The 16127-nt window shown below is 37.4% G+C and overlaps 1 protein-coding gene across 1 annotated transcript in view; it reads left to right on the forward strand.

Annotated features, from left to right (window-relative positions):
* Nucleotides 1-16127, forward strand: part of LOC112571250 (serine/threonine-protein kinase MRCK alpha-like) — a 51073-nt gene that overhangs the window by 9689 nt on the left and 25257 nt on the right. The window contains 18 exon segments of the mRNA XM_025250125.1: nt 528-693; nt 1934-2016; nt 4117-4196; nt 4542-4786; nt 5149-5264; nt 5396-5502; nt 6143-6278; nt 6683-6837; nt 7104-7210; nt 7213-7385; nt 8388-8512; nt 10400-10508; nt 12016-12167; nt 12848-12951; nt 13275-13342; nt 14019-14355; nt 14668-14739; nt 16011-16066. Of these exon segments, the coding sequence (XP_025105910.1) occupies nt 528-693; nt 1934-2016; nt 4117-4196; nt 4542-4786; nt 5149-5264; nt 5396-5502; nt 6143-6278; nt 6683-6837; nt 7104-7210; nt 7213-7385; nt 8388-8512; nt 10400-10508; nt 12016-12167; nt 12848-12951; nt 13275-13342; nt 14019-14355; nt 14668-14739; nt 16011-16066 (2391 nt within the window).

The following is a 16127-nucleotide window of genomic DNA, read 5'->3' on the forward strand; positions in this document are numbered from 1 at the left end:
TTAATATGAAGATCAGTTCACCTAATTTTACTGTCTCATTCAGACTTTCATTATGCAGGTCATTTCACCGAAAAGGATTTTATTCCCTCATTCAGAATTTCTGCATAGAAGGCATTGCATTAAGTCTAATCTATATTTAAGAAAAACTTTGAATGTGAGGTCATCTCCCATTGTCATAAAGTAGCAATAGGTACACCTGATACAAATCACACAAAATCCAAACAGCCTAGATAAGAAAATCCACATGATTCAAATCTGCACATGAGTAAAGCTACTAATAATGTTATATTACAGAATCTATTTCACTGTGACAGTTAGCATGTACAGCAGGCACGAGGGTTACAGAAAAATCTGTATGTTCTCTGTAGTATTCAGACACTTGCAAATATCAGTTGGTAACTTTCTTTACTGTAATTCTCAAAGAGACGTCTATTTTGCTGAGATAGCAATCTTTAGTGGAAGATGCTTGCAGACTTTCCAAAATTTACTCATGTTTCTTTTCACTTCCCCAATTTTTATTTTTACAGACTCGTTTTGAGTTTCCTACTGATGTTGATGATGTTTCACCAGAGGCAAAAGATCTCATGCAAAGATTGATATGTAGTGCTGAAAAAAGATTAGGCAGAAATGGTCTGGACAGTTTCAAGAGTCATCCATGGTTTGCTGGAATTGATTGGGACAACATAAGAGACAGTAAGGGTTTCTTTCTTTTTCCTTTCGCAATAAATTATGGCTCTGAGCTAATGCATTAAGGCAAGAGTGTTTTTTTACAGAATAAGAGTAGGAAAATAAAATCGCTGCGATTATTAAAAAAATGTAATGTTTCCAAATTTTATTATGGTGATTTTAATGTAACAGTGTTAACTTGGGTTCAGTGTTAACTTGGGTTGCAGCAACATCCATAAGTTTTTAGGTATAGAACATGAGATTTCCACCTACTCCCATCCCCCTCCCCACTTCAAACATACACATACACACCTTTTTTTAAAAATTTTAATTGGCGATATTTATTTTGTGTTTTATTTGAGATCATATTGTATTTGTGTAGTTTATAGCCTTAAGATTGTTTCTTAAGAATTTGTTTCAGGTTATTGCCTTTAACTTTCTGTCCTAAACCAGTCCCAAGAAAGGCTGTTCCCATCCATCATTTAGTACATGCTATGTAGAACTGCATTTGGAACATTTTATATTTGTTTTTGAACTACAGTCAGCAGTCAAGGATTTTTTCCAATTCTTCAAATTAAAAAAATCAATCCCACCAAAAGAAAACTACAAATAACCACCCAAATCACTGAAATAACACTTTTTGTGTGCATGCAGATATTAAATATGACACAAAGTTCATCGTAATGTTACATGACTGTGTTGAAGCATCAGCACTATGTTTTCCTTTCTGGGTGTGCATCTGTCTCCTGTTCTGAAACTTTTAAGGTGCAGTTTATATAAAAATAAGCCTTTTTGTATTTTCTTGAAACCTAATCATAATAGTGGTATATTAGTTTAATGCATTGATAGAGCATGACTCCTAAGTTTCAGCCATATCAGCCAATTTTTAGAAAACTAAAAATTTTTAATGGCCAGTTATCTTACCTGATTGTGAGCTTTGGAAAAGGCATCTACAAGTGTAAACACCTATCAAAAATAAAACAAGATCTAATATGTTCTTGGACATTAAAAAATACTATAAAAATACTTAATTTCCTGAAACAGGCTAGCAGCACTTTTTTCAATTTCCATTTTTTTTTGCTTTAATTACATGTAACTTGCATTTTTTAAACATAATGAATGAAACTGGGTCAAAGATGTATAAGATAAAGTGTTTTCATCTTGCTTGACAAAAAGGAACAAGCATATTTACATAGTGTCATATTTTAACTAAAACTGCAGGCAAAAACTGTGTAAAAATAAATCTAATACCAAAGTTATGTTTCAGTGAATGCCCCGTATAAGCCAGAAGTTACAGGAGCTACAGATACATCTAATTTTGATGTTGATGATGCTGAAGTAAAGCATACTGTGAGTGACAGACTTTCATTTAATGCATGTCTGTTATAGACAAAAGATAATCAAAACTTCTGTCTGGATAAAATTTGTGATGTAATAGATGGTTTATTGTAATGGGACTTCATCTCAATATAATCATTTTTAAATTTGCCTATCTGGTTTTGTAGGTTTTTTTTTCAAAGAACTTTGGAGACTTTATCGTTGTGTCCTGCCTGGTGTCAGCTGGTTCGTGCTTCTTGGTATCTTAGCTTTTGGTATTTTAGTTGGTTTTTGGAGATATTAAAGATCATTTTGGGCCATCTAATGCCCAGACATCATAGGCGGTTGAGAAAGGTCTGGACCATTTTGTTGTTGATGCAGTTCGTCACTCTCCAGATTTGAGAATTGTATGGTAGGACTGCCTTCACATTGGTATTGAAGATTAGGGTCTTGCTGCAGAGGGATATTGCTCGGGAGTTCTGGATGGAGGGGTAGGCTGACCTTGTTGATGTGGCTTTTGATATTGTCGTCCCCTTCACCATCCTGTTGATGGTGCTATCAAAATATGTGAAGCAGTCTGTTTCCAGGATGTTCTCTCCTTGAAGTTGGATCGGGAGTTCCTGGTTGTTGTTTATTCTCATCACTTCTGTCTTCTGTCTGTTGACTTTGAAGCCAGTCTTCTCCGCTTCCTCTGATAGCCTGTTCATTTTTTGTGTGTGTGTATGCTGTTGCCGATAAGATAGGAAGGCTAATGTTATCTGCAAAGTCCAGATCCTCTAGCTGTTTGGCGAAGGTCAACAGGATACTGGTGTTGGGTTGTCTTGAGTTGTCTTACGCATGATCCAGTCTCTAACCATCAGTTAAATTGTCCACAATAATATGCAACCCTGTCTTATACCAGTCTTCATTACAAAAGGTTTAGTGAGTTTGCTGTTGTGGATAACTTGGCAGGATGAGTCTTTGTACTACCTTTGGATAATGTTTATGAGCTTAGGTGGAATACCATAGTGGTTCAGCAGCCTCCAGATGACATCCCTGTCTACACTGTCTAATGCCTTTTCAAAATCCTTAAAAGTTATATAAAGTTTCCTCCAGGTTGGGGGTTTTGCTTTGGGTTAACAACCCATTCATGTAAAACACCAGTTGTTACAGAAACCACAACAGGGTCATGGTCAGGAAGATTCCTCTAGTTGAATGCAGAGACACATTTCTCTAACATAATAATTTGAAGAAGAAGTATCTAAAGTAATGTTTAAAAAGCCATTGAGATGTGACATGACAGTATTTAATACTTGGATCATCCAGCAGAATTATTATCCACAATTGTGGAAAGACAGCTCTGCAGTGTAAAATGTGATCCTAAAAGGGTACACGGACTTTTCGCCGCCAGACGTTTCGGAGCCGGACGTTTTGCCGACCGGACATTTCGCCGCCGGACGTTTTGCCGACCGGCGTTTCGCCGCCAGACGTTTGGGCGCGGGGCACTTCATTTCGGCATTTCAGGCGGGACCTGTAGCTGAAGTCAAGTGTGTGACGCCCCTTAGCTCACACATTTCTCTCGCCATTGTATCAATGTATCAGTGAACTCTCTCTCACTATCCCTCCTCATGTGAACCGTTAGCTCACACATTTCTCTCGCCATTGTATCAATGTTTTTTCTCAAAGCAGTTGCGCATAATCTGTGACAAAGTGAACTGTCTGTGAAGTCTGTGTGTAAAATTTGTTTGAAATAAAGAATTATTGTGTAATCTAGTAGTTACTTTCATTCTTTGAGAAGTAAGTAAGCTCTCTCTCTCTGACATAATGCGGCGAAACATCCGGTGGCGAAACGCCGGTCGGCAAAACGTCCGGCTCCGAAACGTCCGTCGGCAAAACGTCCGCACACGCCTAAAAGACATATTAGTATGAGGTCCTGATCATTCCACTATCTCTTCAATGTGACCAGGCAGTCATGAAGTACTATGTTGAAAAGTGCACATTTTCATCCTCTAGGTGGTCAGGAGTTCCATGTGGAACAAATTGTGTCGATTGAGTTAAATGGATTTTAAAAAAAATTTGCATTATTGTCCAGCTGTCTTTCATCAGTCTTCCAGGAATATCATTTGAATCCACTATTTGTTGTTATGTTTACAGGATACTGTTCCTCCAACATCCCATTCAGCGTTCAAGGGTCATCATCTGCCATTCATTGGATTCACATTTACAAAAAACTGGTATTATCATTTACAGTCTTGCTACCTATTTTCAGAGGTTTTTTTAAAAACATCGTTACATGTGTCTCCTTATTCAAAATTTATAATCGATTAGGCGTGCATAAAATTTTATTTGAAAATCAGAATTATAATTGAAAGTCCAAAAATATTCTTGCTGCATTTCATAAAAGTAGCAAATCTTGAATTATTAATATTCAATGGCCACGAAAGACATTGCAGCATATAGTGTGTTAACTCATTTAGAATATCAGGTGGTTCATTCTTATTTTGAATGGTCATCATTGAATTGTCCTCATTCAGTTAATTGCTTCAGCAATCCCTTTCTGTTTTTTTTTTTTTTAACAGCAAACTGTCAGATGCAGAGTGTTTGTTAGACATATCAGAAGACTTCGACAATGATAAAATTGACAACCTATCCACAGAAAAACTTGAGAAAAAGATAAAGTTTTTGGAGAGAGAAAATCGTGACTTGAACAGGAAACTCCAGGAATCTTCAGCAAAGATCACCCAGCCTTCAGTTTCAGGAGATGATGTATCAGATCTCCGGCAGCTGAAGGAGGAGGTTGCTGTTTTGCACAGAGTAGTAGCAGGTGAGCCTTTTGATATTGATGGGAGTATTGAATATATTTCTGTCTAATTAATGTGCATATGAATATTTAAACTTAGTTGAAGTATCCAAACTGCAGGGAAAAAAAGATAAGTGTCACATATCCTTTGTAAACATTTAATGGTTTAGTTCTTTTGGATGGAAGACATTTTGCCATCTTATAAAGCATATAGAAACCATGGAGATAAGAGGCAACATAGGGTACTATATATAATTATGCCTGTTTTTACCTTTTATAATTCAGTTTTTGTTGCACGTCATTGGTGGCTGGCACAGTTTGTGAATGAATGGATGTGGTGGAAGCCAAAAGAATGTGATACAAGCTATGAATATTGGTTATTGTAGAGTCTCAATCAGAAGTTAGTACTCTGGAGCATGAGCTGAAGAAAGTGACTGAACAAAAACAAGAGCTGGAGAGAAAGCTGCGTATGGGTGATGAAGAGAAACAAGCTTTCGAAAAGGTTAGAAATGCTCTTGGAAATTGTTTAATCCTTAAAAGTATTTTACAGAGTTTCCATTTATTGAATTGATTTATTGGTGGTATTATAAACATGATCAGTGAGGACATAAGAAAAAAGATTATGTTTTATAGGAACTACAAGACTGGCGGGACAAATATAAAAATCAAGCCCGTGATCTGAAGGAAGCAATCAATAAACAGAAAGTAACCATGGAACAGTACACAGAAGCTAATGATATGTGAGTGTTCCATTTTCTCTGTGCTTTGAATTTGATTCTACAACTGTTATTGAGACCAGTATCCATTATTATTATGTTTGTGTTCTTTTTTAGTAGAGCACTTTGAGTATGCCTTTAACAGTGTATTTTCTTTTTAGTAGAGCGCTTTTAGCCCACCTTTAATGGTGGGGAAAAGAGCTATATAAATCAACATATTATTATTATTAATTTTACCTTTTTCCTTCAGTCATCATCATTTTTTAAGGCTGGTACTAGGTACAGTCATTCAGTCGTGTACACTATTCAGAAAACACTACCAAAAACCTACAATGGCGATATGAATAGCAGTAGTATATATCCAGCCAAACAAGATGAGATGGAACAAAGACACATTACAGGGATTTGACACCTATTTACAGGCCAGACTGTTGAAGGTTCTTTCTTGGTCCTCTGGTTTCTTCCATCCTGTATGTGTGTTGTACTCAGTGTGTTTGTTCATTTTCACATGAAAGTGCACTTGATGCCTTCCAGAAAGGTGTGAGCTTCTGTGCCTGTACAAAAAGTACTTTGAGCCTGGCTTTTGTGCTGGGCATAAACTGCTATTTAAATGTAACTGTAGTTGGTTAATAGATTATTTATCATGTTTTATTTCCCAAAACAGGCTTCTGAAGAGCCAGTCAAAGGTAAAAGAACTGACAAGAGAGAACAGGAATAAGGATGATGAAATAGAAGATAGTCGGCGCAAACTTGACTCTCTCAAAGCAGAAAAGAGAAAAGCAGATAAAACTGTGACTGAGGCAAGTGTCTTTTCACACACCCTATGAAAATCTTGAGTTTGTAGAAACATGCATTGACACATTTTTTTTTCAAACACACTTAAGTAATGAGAAAATTTGCAGCATTTGTTTCTTGTTATATGTTTCTTAAGTTTTACAAATATTTGCTAAAACAAAAATCCAGTGTTTTTTTTTTTTATGTAGTCCTCCCATCGTCTTTCTTGCTCTCTTTGTTTTTGTAATTGATAACAGTGCTGTTGTATTTGTTTCTCATGTTGCTCATTTAGTTATCCACATTGAGCATGCTGGGAAGAGGTGAAATACATTATAATAGTGCTTGCCTATGATTATCATTTTGCTTAATTCAGTACATTTGTTTTTTTTAAAAAGATTTCTTATGAGACACTCATCTGTTGCTTGTTTAGCTACAAAATCAGCTGGATGAAGTGGGGTCAGAGGTTGCAAAAGAAAAGCGACTGAGAGAACGAGCAGAGCAGTATGCTGAAGAACTCAAATCCAAGCTGGATATGGGTCGGTCAGGCACAACAGCCAAACTTGAACTCACTCAAGAAGTAAACAGGTTAGTTAACAAAGGAGGGTTGTTTTCAGTGACTTTCCTTCAACAACATAGCACATGAAGGTTACCAAGCTATTAACCCTGGAAAGGAGGAAAGTTAAGATTCTGTGATGGACTGGTGATGCTCTTTTACCTACTTAATATAAAACTGCACAATTATATAAGTCTCAAAGAAAAAGCAAAAAAAAAAAAAAAAAGAGATAAAAACTCTTACGGGGAAGTTTTTTGATGTAGTAATGAAATTTAACTGAGTTTTCTTAAAATTTTAGGTTGAAGGCAGAACTTGAGAAGAAGGACTTCGAGACTGATCGCCTTATTTCAAAACATTCACAAGAGATCGGAGAGCTGAAGTTTCAATTGCAGGAGGTGGAAGGAAAGTTGCTGATGCTACTGCAGAGATAGAACGTGTGCGGTTGCAACTGGCAGAGCAGTCAGCTGCCCAGGAGCTCCGTGATCAGGTGTCACAGCTGCAGGCAAAAGTTGACGCATCTGGGCGACGGCTTAGAGATTTGAAAGAGGATAATAATAAACTCCAGCAAGAGAACCAATCGGTAAGCATAATATGTTTGCAGAAATGTTTTGGAAGTCATAATGTTTTTTATTATTGTTGTGCTTGTTAAATACTTGTAAAATCTGTTGTCTTTTCTTTACTGTGTTATTACAATAAACAGTATTTCATGTAGTCTAGCAGATTAGGAAACATTGATTCCTTCACTGCACCACATATGATCGCTGTTTAAGAGTTGCACTGGTTGTCTGTCTCTCCATGCCTGCATTACCTACAAGTTTGCCTCACTTTTTTTGGTCTGAAAGGATGATATATGTACCATCTTTCTGACTGCATGAAGACACAAGTCAGAAAGTGGCAGCTGTGTTGTACCAGTCATTTTATTTGCCTGGTGGATGACTCTGGCCAGCCATGCCTTGTCTTTGACAAGGAGGTGACCTTTAAACAGCAATGTTAAATGTCAGGATGCTCTCAACAAGAGACCTGTAAACAGTCTCCAGTACCCCAGAGCTGACATTGAAGCTGCAGAGTTTTCTCAAAAGGTAGTCTTTGTTGGGCCTTTTGGACACTTGGTTCACGTGATCGCTTCTGTCAATCACTGTACCAAGGTACTTAAAACTGGCAGCCCTCTGTACCTGCTGTCCTTTGATTTGGATTGGTCGGAAGAGAGGAGTACTGGCATCTCTTCCATCATGTGCTTTCCCAAAGGCCGTCTCCTCTGTTTTCTCAACATTCGGCTCTAGGAAGCTGCGGTCAAACCAGTCCTCTAGTTTCCCCTCGCAGTCCAGGTACTGTGACAGGGACTGCTCGTCTTTGAGGCAGGCCACCAGGGGCATGTCATCTGCATACAGAAGTTTAAGAATAGCACTGTTAATAGTTATTAACATGTTATCAGCCCATTATGTATCTCTGATTTGCTCATGCAGACCTCCAACATGTGCCAACCTCTAGATCAGACAGAATATTTAACCCTTTTTCTTTCTTTGCCCCCAGTGTCCGGAATACTTTGCTACCATCATTAAAAGTGTAAAAAATTGTTTTGCAGCAACAAGATCGTATTGACAGTCTCATGAGAGAAAGAACCCAAATGGAGGAAGAAATCAGAGATATATATGACAAGCGAGAATCAGTGGCACAGTGGGAAGCGCAGATTTCTGAGATTATCAAATGGTAATTTCATTTTAATTGCCATGTTATTTGTAAATATTTTTCTTTTTGTTCTTTTTGTTTTTCACTTTTTATCCTTATTATTACAATTTGAGTTCTCCTATACATATATATTAATTAAATGTAATTTTTCTGACTCTGGTCCTCTTTCCTGGAATGAACTGCTACATATTTGCCAGAAACTTACTCCTTTTTAAATATTTTTTCATGCAGTGTTTGTGTTTGTGTAATTAATGTGTTCATCTGTGTTTATGTTCTTTTATGTACGTACTACAAATTAGAGTAGCATGAACAGGCGCTAATTATTATTATGTATATGTTTATAAATACCCTGCCAGAACAGTTATGTAAGGTTTGGTAACCCATACTAAAATTTATGTGTTAAAGATCTCTATTTTTGAATGACACATAATGAAGTGTCTAAATTAATTAGAAATGAAGCTATAATTTTTAAAAAATTAACTTTCAATGCAATTTTCCTTGAACATTTTCAAATTTGTATATTCGTCAAATTTCAGTGCATTATAGCTGAAATGCTTGTTGCGTTAAATATTCAACATGGCAGGATCTCTGTATAAAAGAATTTAGCCACATTTCTCCAGCCACGCCTGGCATTCAGAAATTATGCTAAACAAAGGGGAAACAGAATACAAAATGTTCATCTTTGCAAGCTTCCATTGCATTTAAACATCAACCTATTTTTAAGAAGACAACATAAGGCAGATTTCAATAACTTGTAATTGTTCTGCATGCATGGTTTTAGTACTAGAGGAAAGAGGACGGTGAAAGTTATTGAAGAGTTATTGAACAGTGTGCACAAACTTGCACACCATCAAAAATTTTTTTTTTTTAAAGTTTTCTCTGTCAGATAATGACTACCAGTCTATTAATAAAAGAGATCAAACTTTACAATGAAGTCAATAAACTTTCAAGTTAGACTCTTGTTTTCATATCTTTAAAAGATTAACGCACAGTTTATGTTTTTAAGTCCAATGCTGTTGAGGACAGTTTTTCACAGCTCTCATCACAATAGATGGGTTATTTGACCTCATTTTCCTAACCAAAACGAAAAAAGAAAAACCTAAACACACAAAAAACTCATTCAGCAAAATGTAAATTTTTCACTAAAAATTATCAAGGCTCTTTGAACTATATTTTTACATATATTTTCAAAAATATTTACAAATTGATAATGTTCATGTTAAGTGAGACATGCACCCACCATCTTCTCAAAGAGATTAAGCATTTGCTAATAATCCCAATTATCATGGTATTTTTATGGCACTAAAATTGAACAGAAGTGAAAGTTTGGGTGCTCTTAAAATAATTCTTTTCAATGTTCTTCAAGTTTGGGGGCTTTTAAAATATTTCCAAACTGACAAATTGCTTGTGGTAAATATATATTGGATAAAAAAATTTCAGCTCTTGGCTTCTGTTTACTATTTCTTTGTAAATCCATTCAGTTAGTTTAAAATCTGATATTTTTTGGCAGAGAAAAACCTTCTGTTTGCAGACAAAAATGAAGTTGCGCTATTTTTTCTTGTGGTTTTATTATATGTCTGAAGTGCACACCTGCACAAAACCTTTTTGCATTCATATCATGACATTTTTTGCCAATATTACCAAGACTATGACTATGAAAAGGACCATTCGGTGATTAATAAGTAACCTGCCTTTCATTATAATGTGAACAAAAATATAATAAAAGATAAAAATAATCTGTTTTATACAGTTTTATTTTATTGACAAAATTCAGCCATAGCATAAGTGTGTGAAGTTGGACCAAAATCTAGGTTATGGCTCCCATAGACTTACCATTGATAAGCCTCAGTTTGAGATACCTAATTAAAACCCTTGTGTGTTAATTTAAAGCAAAGTAATATCTTACAGGGTCAGTGATGAAAAGGATGCCCGTGGTTACCTTCAGGCATTAGCTACAAAGATGACCGAGGAGCTGGAGAACTTGAAAGTGATCGGTGTACCTGGAGAGGAGCCAGGGGTAGGTGTGCTTTATGTGCTTGAACAGCAACAGGAAAATTGTCTGCCCTCACTAACATTCCACCAAATTTGGTACGCAGGGTGAGCTTTTAAACGACAGACATAGGATAGCATGAGTTTCAGACGACAGAGAGAAAGTGGGGGCTCACCAGCTTCTGCATACAAACTTTGTACAGGAGTGGTGCGAAAGGCACCCAAACAGATGCGGAGCCCTTGGGGATGAATAGGATCGAGAATTTTGAAATGCCAGGTGATCCACAACAGGAAGCTGACTGACCCCTTCGCAGTGAGGACTGGAGTGAGGCAAGGTTGTATGCTCTCACCAACAATCTTCCTGATCGTCATAGACTGGATCATGAGAAAAGCAACCTCTATCAGCAACACAGGCGTTCAGAGGACCTTTGCCAGGCAACTTGAGGACCTTGACTTTGCAGATGACATCAGCCTGCTGTCCCACAAGCAGCAACAGGCACAAAGACAAAGCTCACTCAGCTGTCAGAAGAAGCAGCGATGACTGGCCTGACAGTCAACATCAAGAAGACTGAAGTAATGCGGGTCAACAACAAGCAAGAAGCCCCACTCCAACTACATGGCAGCATAGTCAGCAAAGATGGAGGTGCAGATGAAGATGTATAAGCCTAATAAATAAAGCCAGGCTTGCATTCCACATCCTGCGACCTGTCTGGAACTTCAAGGCATTATCTCTACACACTGAGGTCCGCATCTTCAACACAAATATAAAGTCATTCCCTTTATATGGATCTGAGACATGATGTGTGATAAACACCATCACCAACAAGATTCAGACATTTGTCAACACATCCTCAACATCAGATGTCCCGAGATCTCCAATGCAGACCTGTGGCAGAAAATCAACCAAAAACCTGCCAGCCAAGACATCAAGAAGCGGAAGTGGGGCTGGTTCAGTCACACCTTATGAAAGCCGGCCAACAATTTAACAAAATAATCTCTAGGCTGGAACCCACAGGGGAGGCGCAGGGTTGGGAGACCCAGACAGACATGAAGGAGATCAGTCCACAGCGAGGCAGAGACAACTGACATGACATGGTTCCAGCTGGAGAGGGACACCCAGAACTGTATCCGATGATGTGGTGTAGTTGTGGCCCTGTGCTCCACGGGGGGTGAATAGGAACAAGAAGATGCAGAAAAAGAAAAGAACAAGGTGTCAGTGTATGTCTTTTGCAAGAAATATCATCCAAAGACTCCTAAGATAACAGTTGAATAATGCCATTTTGGGTAAATTGAGGTAAAAGAAAGCCTGCACTATTCCAGCGTTCTGATAGGCTAAAGCCAGTGAAATCTAGATCATGCAAAACAAGCCTTTATGTGGAATAGAACAATAGCCTGTCCTAGCAATTCTTGCATCAAGACCCCTTGCACAAAGCTTGCAAACTGTAAAGTGCAGTTTATTGCTACATGGGTTGCGTCTTAGCAGAATAATATGCTGACAAAATTTGGTAGATGGATTGTTTTTATTTATATTCCAGACTCGGCCACGATGGAGGAATAGACGGTCTCAGAGGCTGGACAAGATGGAGCTGTTGACTCTACAATCAAGCTTACAGAGCGAGATACAGGCCAAGCAGCATGTCACTAATGAGCTGTCCAAGGTCAAACAAGAGTGTGTTGCAGCAGAGTCGTAAGTTTCTTTTTTTCATGTTTAAAGACTTTTTTAAAAATCAAAGTGTCAAAAATAACCTGTCATAATGCCATTGCCATTATCACTGTCATGAAAGTGGTTTATTGTTTTGGCTATGAAAATAATTTGTTTTCATGGTTTAGCTATAAGGAGAAGGTGTTTCTTTTACCAGTTAGTGAACATGAAGGCTGGTGATCAGATACCCATACTCTTACTGTTAAGAAGAGGTTTGGATGTAAATGAGATGGGGGATAATCACTTGGGGGACAGTTGGGTAGTGTTATGGCAAGCAATAGATTATAGATTATCTACACCACTCCAAAACAAGATCATTGATCAATAGCTGCATGTTATAAGCATGTGAAATGCCTAGGATGGGGATAAACTGCCACATATGTCCATCTAGCACAACACAGGCAAACAAAAAACATCCTTACAGTAACGCAGTATGGTCACAGACGTGAGATTTTGATTTACTATTAACCATCACTGTCTTCATTGTGTGATTTGTTCCACACAGTTTGCTTCAGGTCGTTGACAGTTTTCTTTGGTGGACTGAATTGCATGCTGGGAGAACAATAAGACTTTATCCTTTTACAATTGTAGTTTAGTTTTCCTGTAAATAAATCTCCTCTCAAAGTAACATTGGCTGTTCATATATTCTTTTCAATTGTTTTCAGTAAGCTTTCAGAAAAAGAAGCTATCATTGAAAAATTGAGGACAGAAAATGAAGAGCTAAGGGAAAAGTGCAACAAACTTCAGGATCAGGCCAAGCAGGATGAATGTATGTTGACAACAAATGGTGTAAAGTAAATGATATTTATGAGCTAAATTAGAAATCAGCTGTTTGTTTTCATGCAGTGAAGAAAACTTTTAAGCAGTGATATTTTCTTGTGATATATGCGACCCAATGCCATCTATCATTAGCTTGAATCAGCATTGCAAAAAATTTTCTTCTCACCCCTTCCCCCCCAAATAAAAAACACTCTTCAATAAGAGTTTCTAAATAGTCTGTATGATCTTAATATATACATGTAAACTTGATTGTGATATTGAAGATGCGTAACTGTAAGACCATAATAGTAAAAATCTGTTCATTTTCAACAGTTAGTCGGCATTATGGAGAGCCATCTTTACTGAAGTACTTCAATGAAAGGTTTTCAATACTTCCAGAGGTAAGTCTAGAGAAAATAGTAAGACAGTATTTTAATTCTGTTTGGTGATGAATAAATATTGTTCCATCAGTGTTTAGCACAGTGATTGTTTCCTATATTTTTGTTAATACTGGTGTACTGTGACATTTGCAGTGATGGGTACATACATAGGGTATGATTCTAGTTTATACAAATTTTATAGTGCTGTTAAATCAAGAAATACATTTAAATCGCTAGAAAGTTTATTATGCTGATATACTTGTGTGGCTTGTGACCTTGTGCATATCCAACAATTTTCATAAATTAGCACAATTTGCTGTGACCTTTTCCCCTCTCAATTTCTTTTTTGATTATGACTATAAAGTTGAATATTATGAAAAAGAAGACACTTGACCTATAATTTTTGTCAGAGTAGGTCATCTCTGTTTTAAGCTGTTTGTTTTGTAAATATTATAGATATTTTACTAAAACTAAGGGAGTGCAGAATTTGGTTTTCAATTTGGTAAATGTCAGTTAAGATAATATTTACCCAGATTTGAGTGAATACCACTCTTTTTTTTTTTTTTTGTATTTTTTTTTTTTTTTGAGATACATGCCAGCAAACATCACCGTCTACAGAAAGAGGAAGACTTAAAAAAAATTAATGCAGCAGATTGCCAGCAGTTACTGATAGATTTTCCTGTTTGTTGTTTTCTAGCAGTTGTCCAATGACAGTGAAAGGGAAGAAGACAGTGAAGACACTACTTCTAGGACTGACTCCCATACAGACTCACGCACAGATCTCAGAGGAGATGCTCCAGAAACAAGAGACTTTCATCCTTCCTTCACTGGAGCACAAGAACCTGTGTATGAAAAACCTTGGGGCAGTGCTAGTCCCAGCCCTGTGAGGCATTTGCCTCCACATTCCCCTCATTCTCCACAGGCATCAGCTAGATCACATAACTTCATTATCAAGAGTTTCACGTCTCCATTTCAGTGCACCGTCTGCAATTTCTTGCTGGTTGGTCTCCAACGACAGGGAGTCCAATGTGAACGTGAGTATGTGTATTTAGGAATAAACATCAGGAATTTTCATTGTAAGCAACTCTAGGAAGAAAAAAATTAATCAGATTACATATAAAGAGGTGATAGCAGGGTTAATCAGTAAATTATAAGTGACAGTTTGTTTCATGGCCTTTTCTGGGTTTTAGAAAGTCTAATGTGGCACCTACTAGGAGGAACACTTTTTATTTCTAAAGCTGAAATAAGCAGCTTTTTACTGTATGTGAAAAACTTTCCAAAGAGCATTTTTATTGTTATATATTTATTTTATTTTATCAGTAATAATTGTTTGTTGAAACTTTCAGATTGTGGCTGTTCCTGTCATGTGACCTGTATGGAGAAAGTTCCACAGTCTTGTCCAGCTCCTCCAGATCTCTGTAAGCATTCCCTTTTCTGTGTGACCCACAACCACAAAATGGAAAATATGAGATTTTTCAGATTTGTATGAAACATTTTACAGGTTTTTGATTTTTCTTTTCATACCAAAATAGTCCTCCTCGTCCCAAACTTAAGCAAGCTATGCAGGTTAGAACTGTGCAAGTAATGTAGCAGCCATTTTGATAAAAGCAGGCTCAAAGTTTTTGCAAGAATCCCACAGGTTTTTCCTTAGCAACATGTACTTCTAAGAGTTCAAACTGTGCTACATTTTGCTTGTGCTACGTTGTTTCCTCCAGTCAACACTTTCATCCATTAATGGCTTCTTTGTTGCTTTGCCAACTTGTTTTGGATTTTAGAGTAACAGGATTATGAGCCTTCTTCACCTAAACTTTTCCGATGTAAACCATTCATGTCCCGCTTCTCTGTTCAAAAGATGAATCAAGCAAGTGCTACAAAACATCTTTGTCAGTGTGATCACTGTTGGCTGCATTTCAGCTTTGCATCCAGTTCAAGATCGCCATGTTTGCGCGTGTTGTTCATAGCCTTTGCCCCAATCTGAGCTTGTGTTACCATACCAGCCTCGCAGGTCAGTTCACTGGCCCATGCTAGATTTCTCTCTGTTTCACGTATCAGACTGGAGATGTTTGAGGGTTGCTCTTTCTCCTCCTCTGGCCTCAATATTTGGAATGGCCTGTCGGTACATACCTTCCAATCTGGACTTAAAATAGATCACTTTTGGAAATACCTACTATAACTAAGTCCATCCTGTTGTCCTTTCTCCTTCACGTTCCTGTCTCTGTATTCTTTCATGTACTTGTATTGCTAACTGGTGCATGTTCATTTATGTAGGGCAGTCCAGTGCACCTGTCACCAATACAGTGAGGGTTGGCTGTCCTGGGTTCAGCTGGCATTATGGGTACTCTGTTCTTTCTCTGCATTTAGCATCTATTTACAGAGCTGGCTGCCTTGCCATGGTATAGCCTTAGGCGTTGGTGTAAAACACTAAATTCCCCACCACCCCCTTTTTTATATATGTTGTGCTTGTTTGTACTCGATTATGACAGCTATATCACACGGCCTTGTTCTTTACTGCTCCTGGTCTCTTGTGAAGCACATTGAGCTTGCCTCCGTGTTGGGAAATGTGCTGTACAAATCCTATTATTATTATTAATTTGTTTTCAAGATCAAGTGTCATGCTTTTATTATCTTTGTAATTGTTATTGTTTTATAGTTTTACTGATGTTGCAAGGTGTTTCTGTTTGTTTTGCAGCTAAAAGGCCTATTGGTAGTGACATGACCAAGGGTGTGATTGAAGGATTTGTCAGAGTAAGCTTGTGTTTCTTGTTTAAATATATGCATTAAAGACTTTTGTACATGTTGTCATTTG

Source organism: Pomacea canaliculata, linkage group LG8, assembly GCF_003073045.1.
Source record: "Pomacea canaliculata isolate SZHN2017 linkage group LG8, ASM307304v1, whole genome shotgun sequence".
NCBI classification, from domain to species: domain Eukaryota; kingdom Metazoa; phylum Mollusca; class Gastropoda; order Architaenioglossa; family Ampullariidae; genus Pomacea; species Pomacea canaliculata.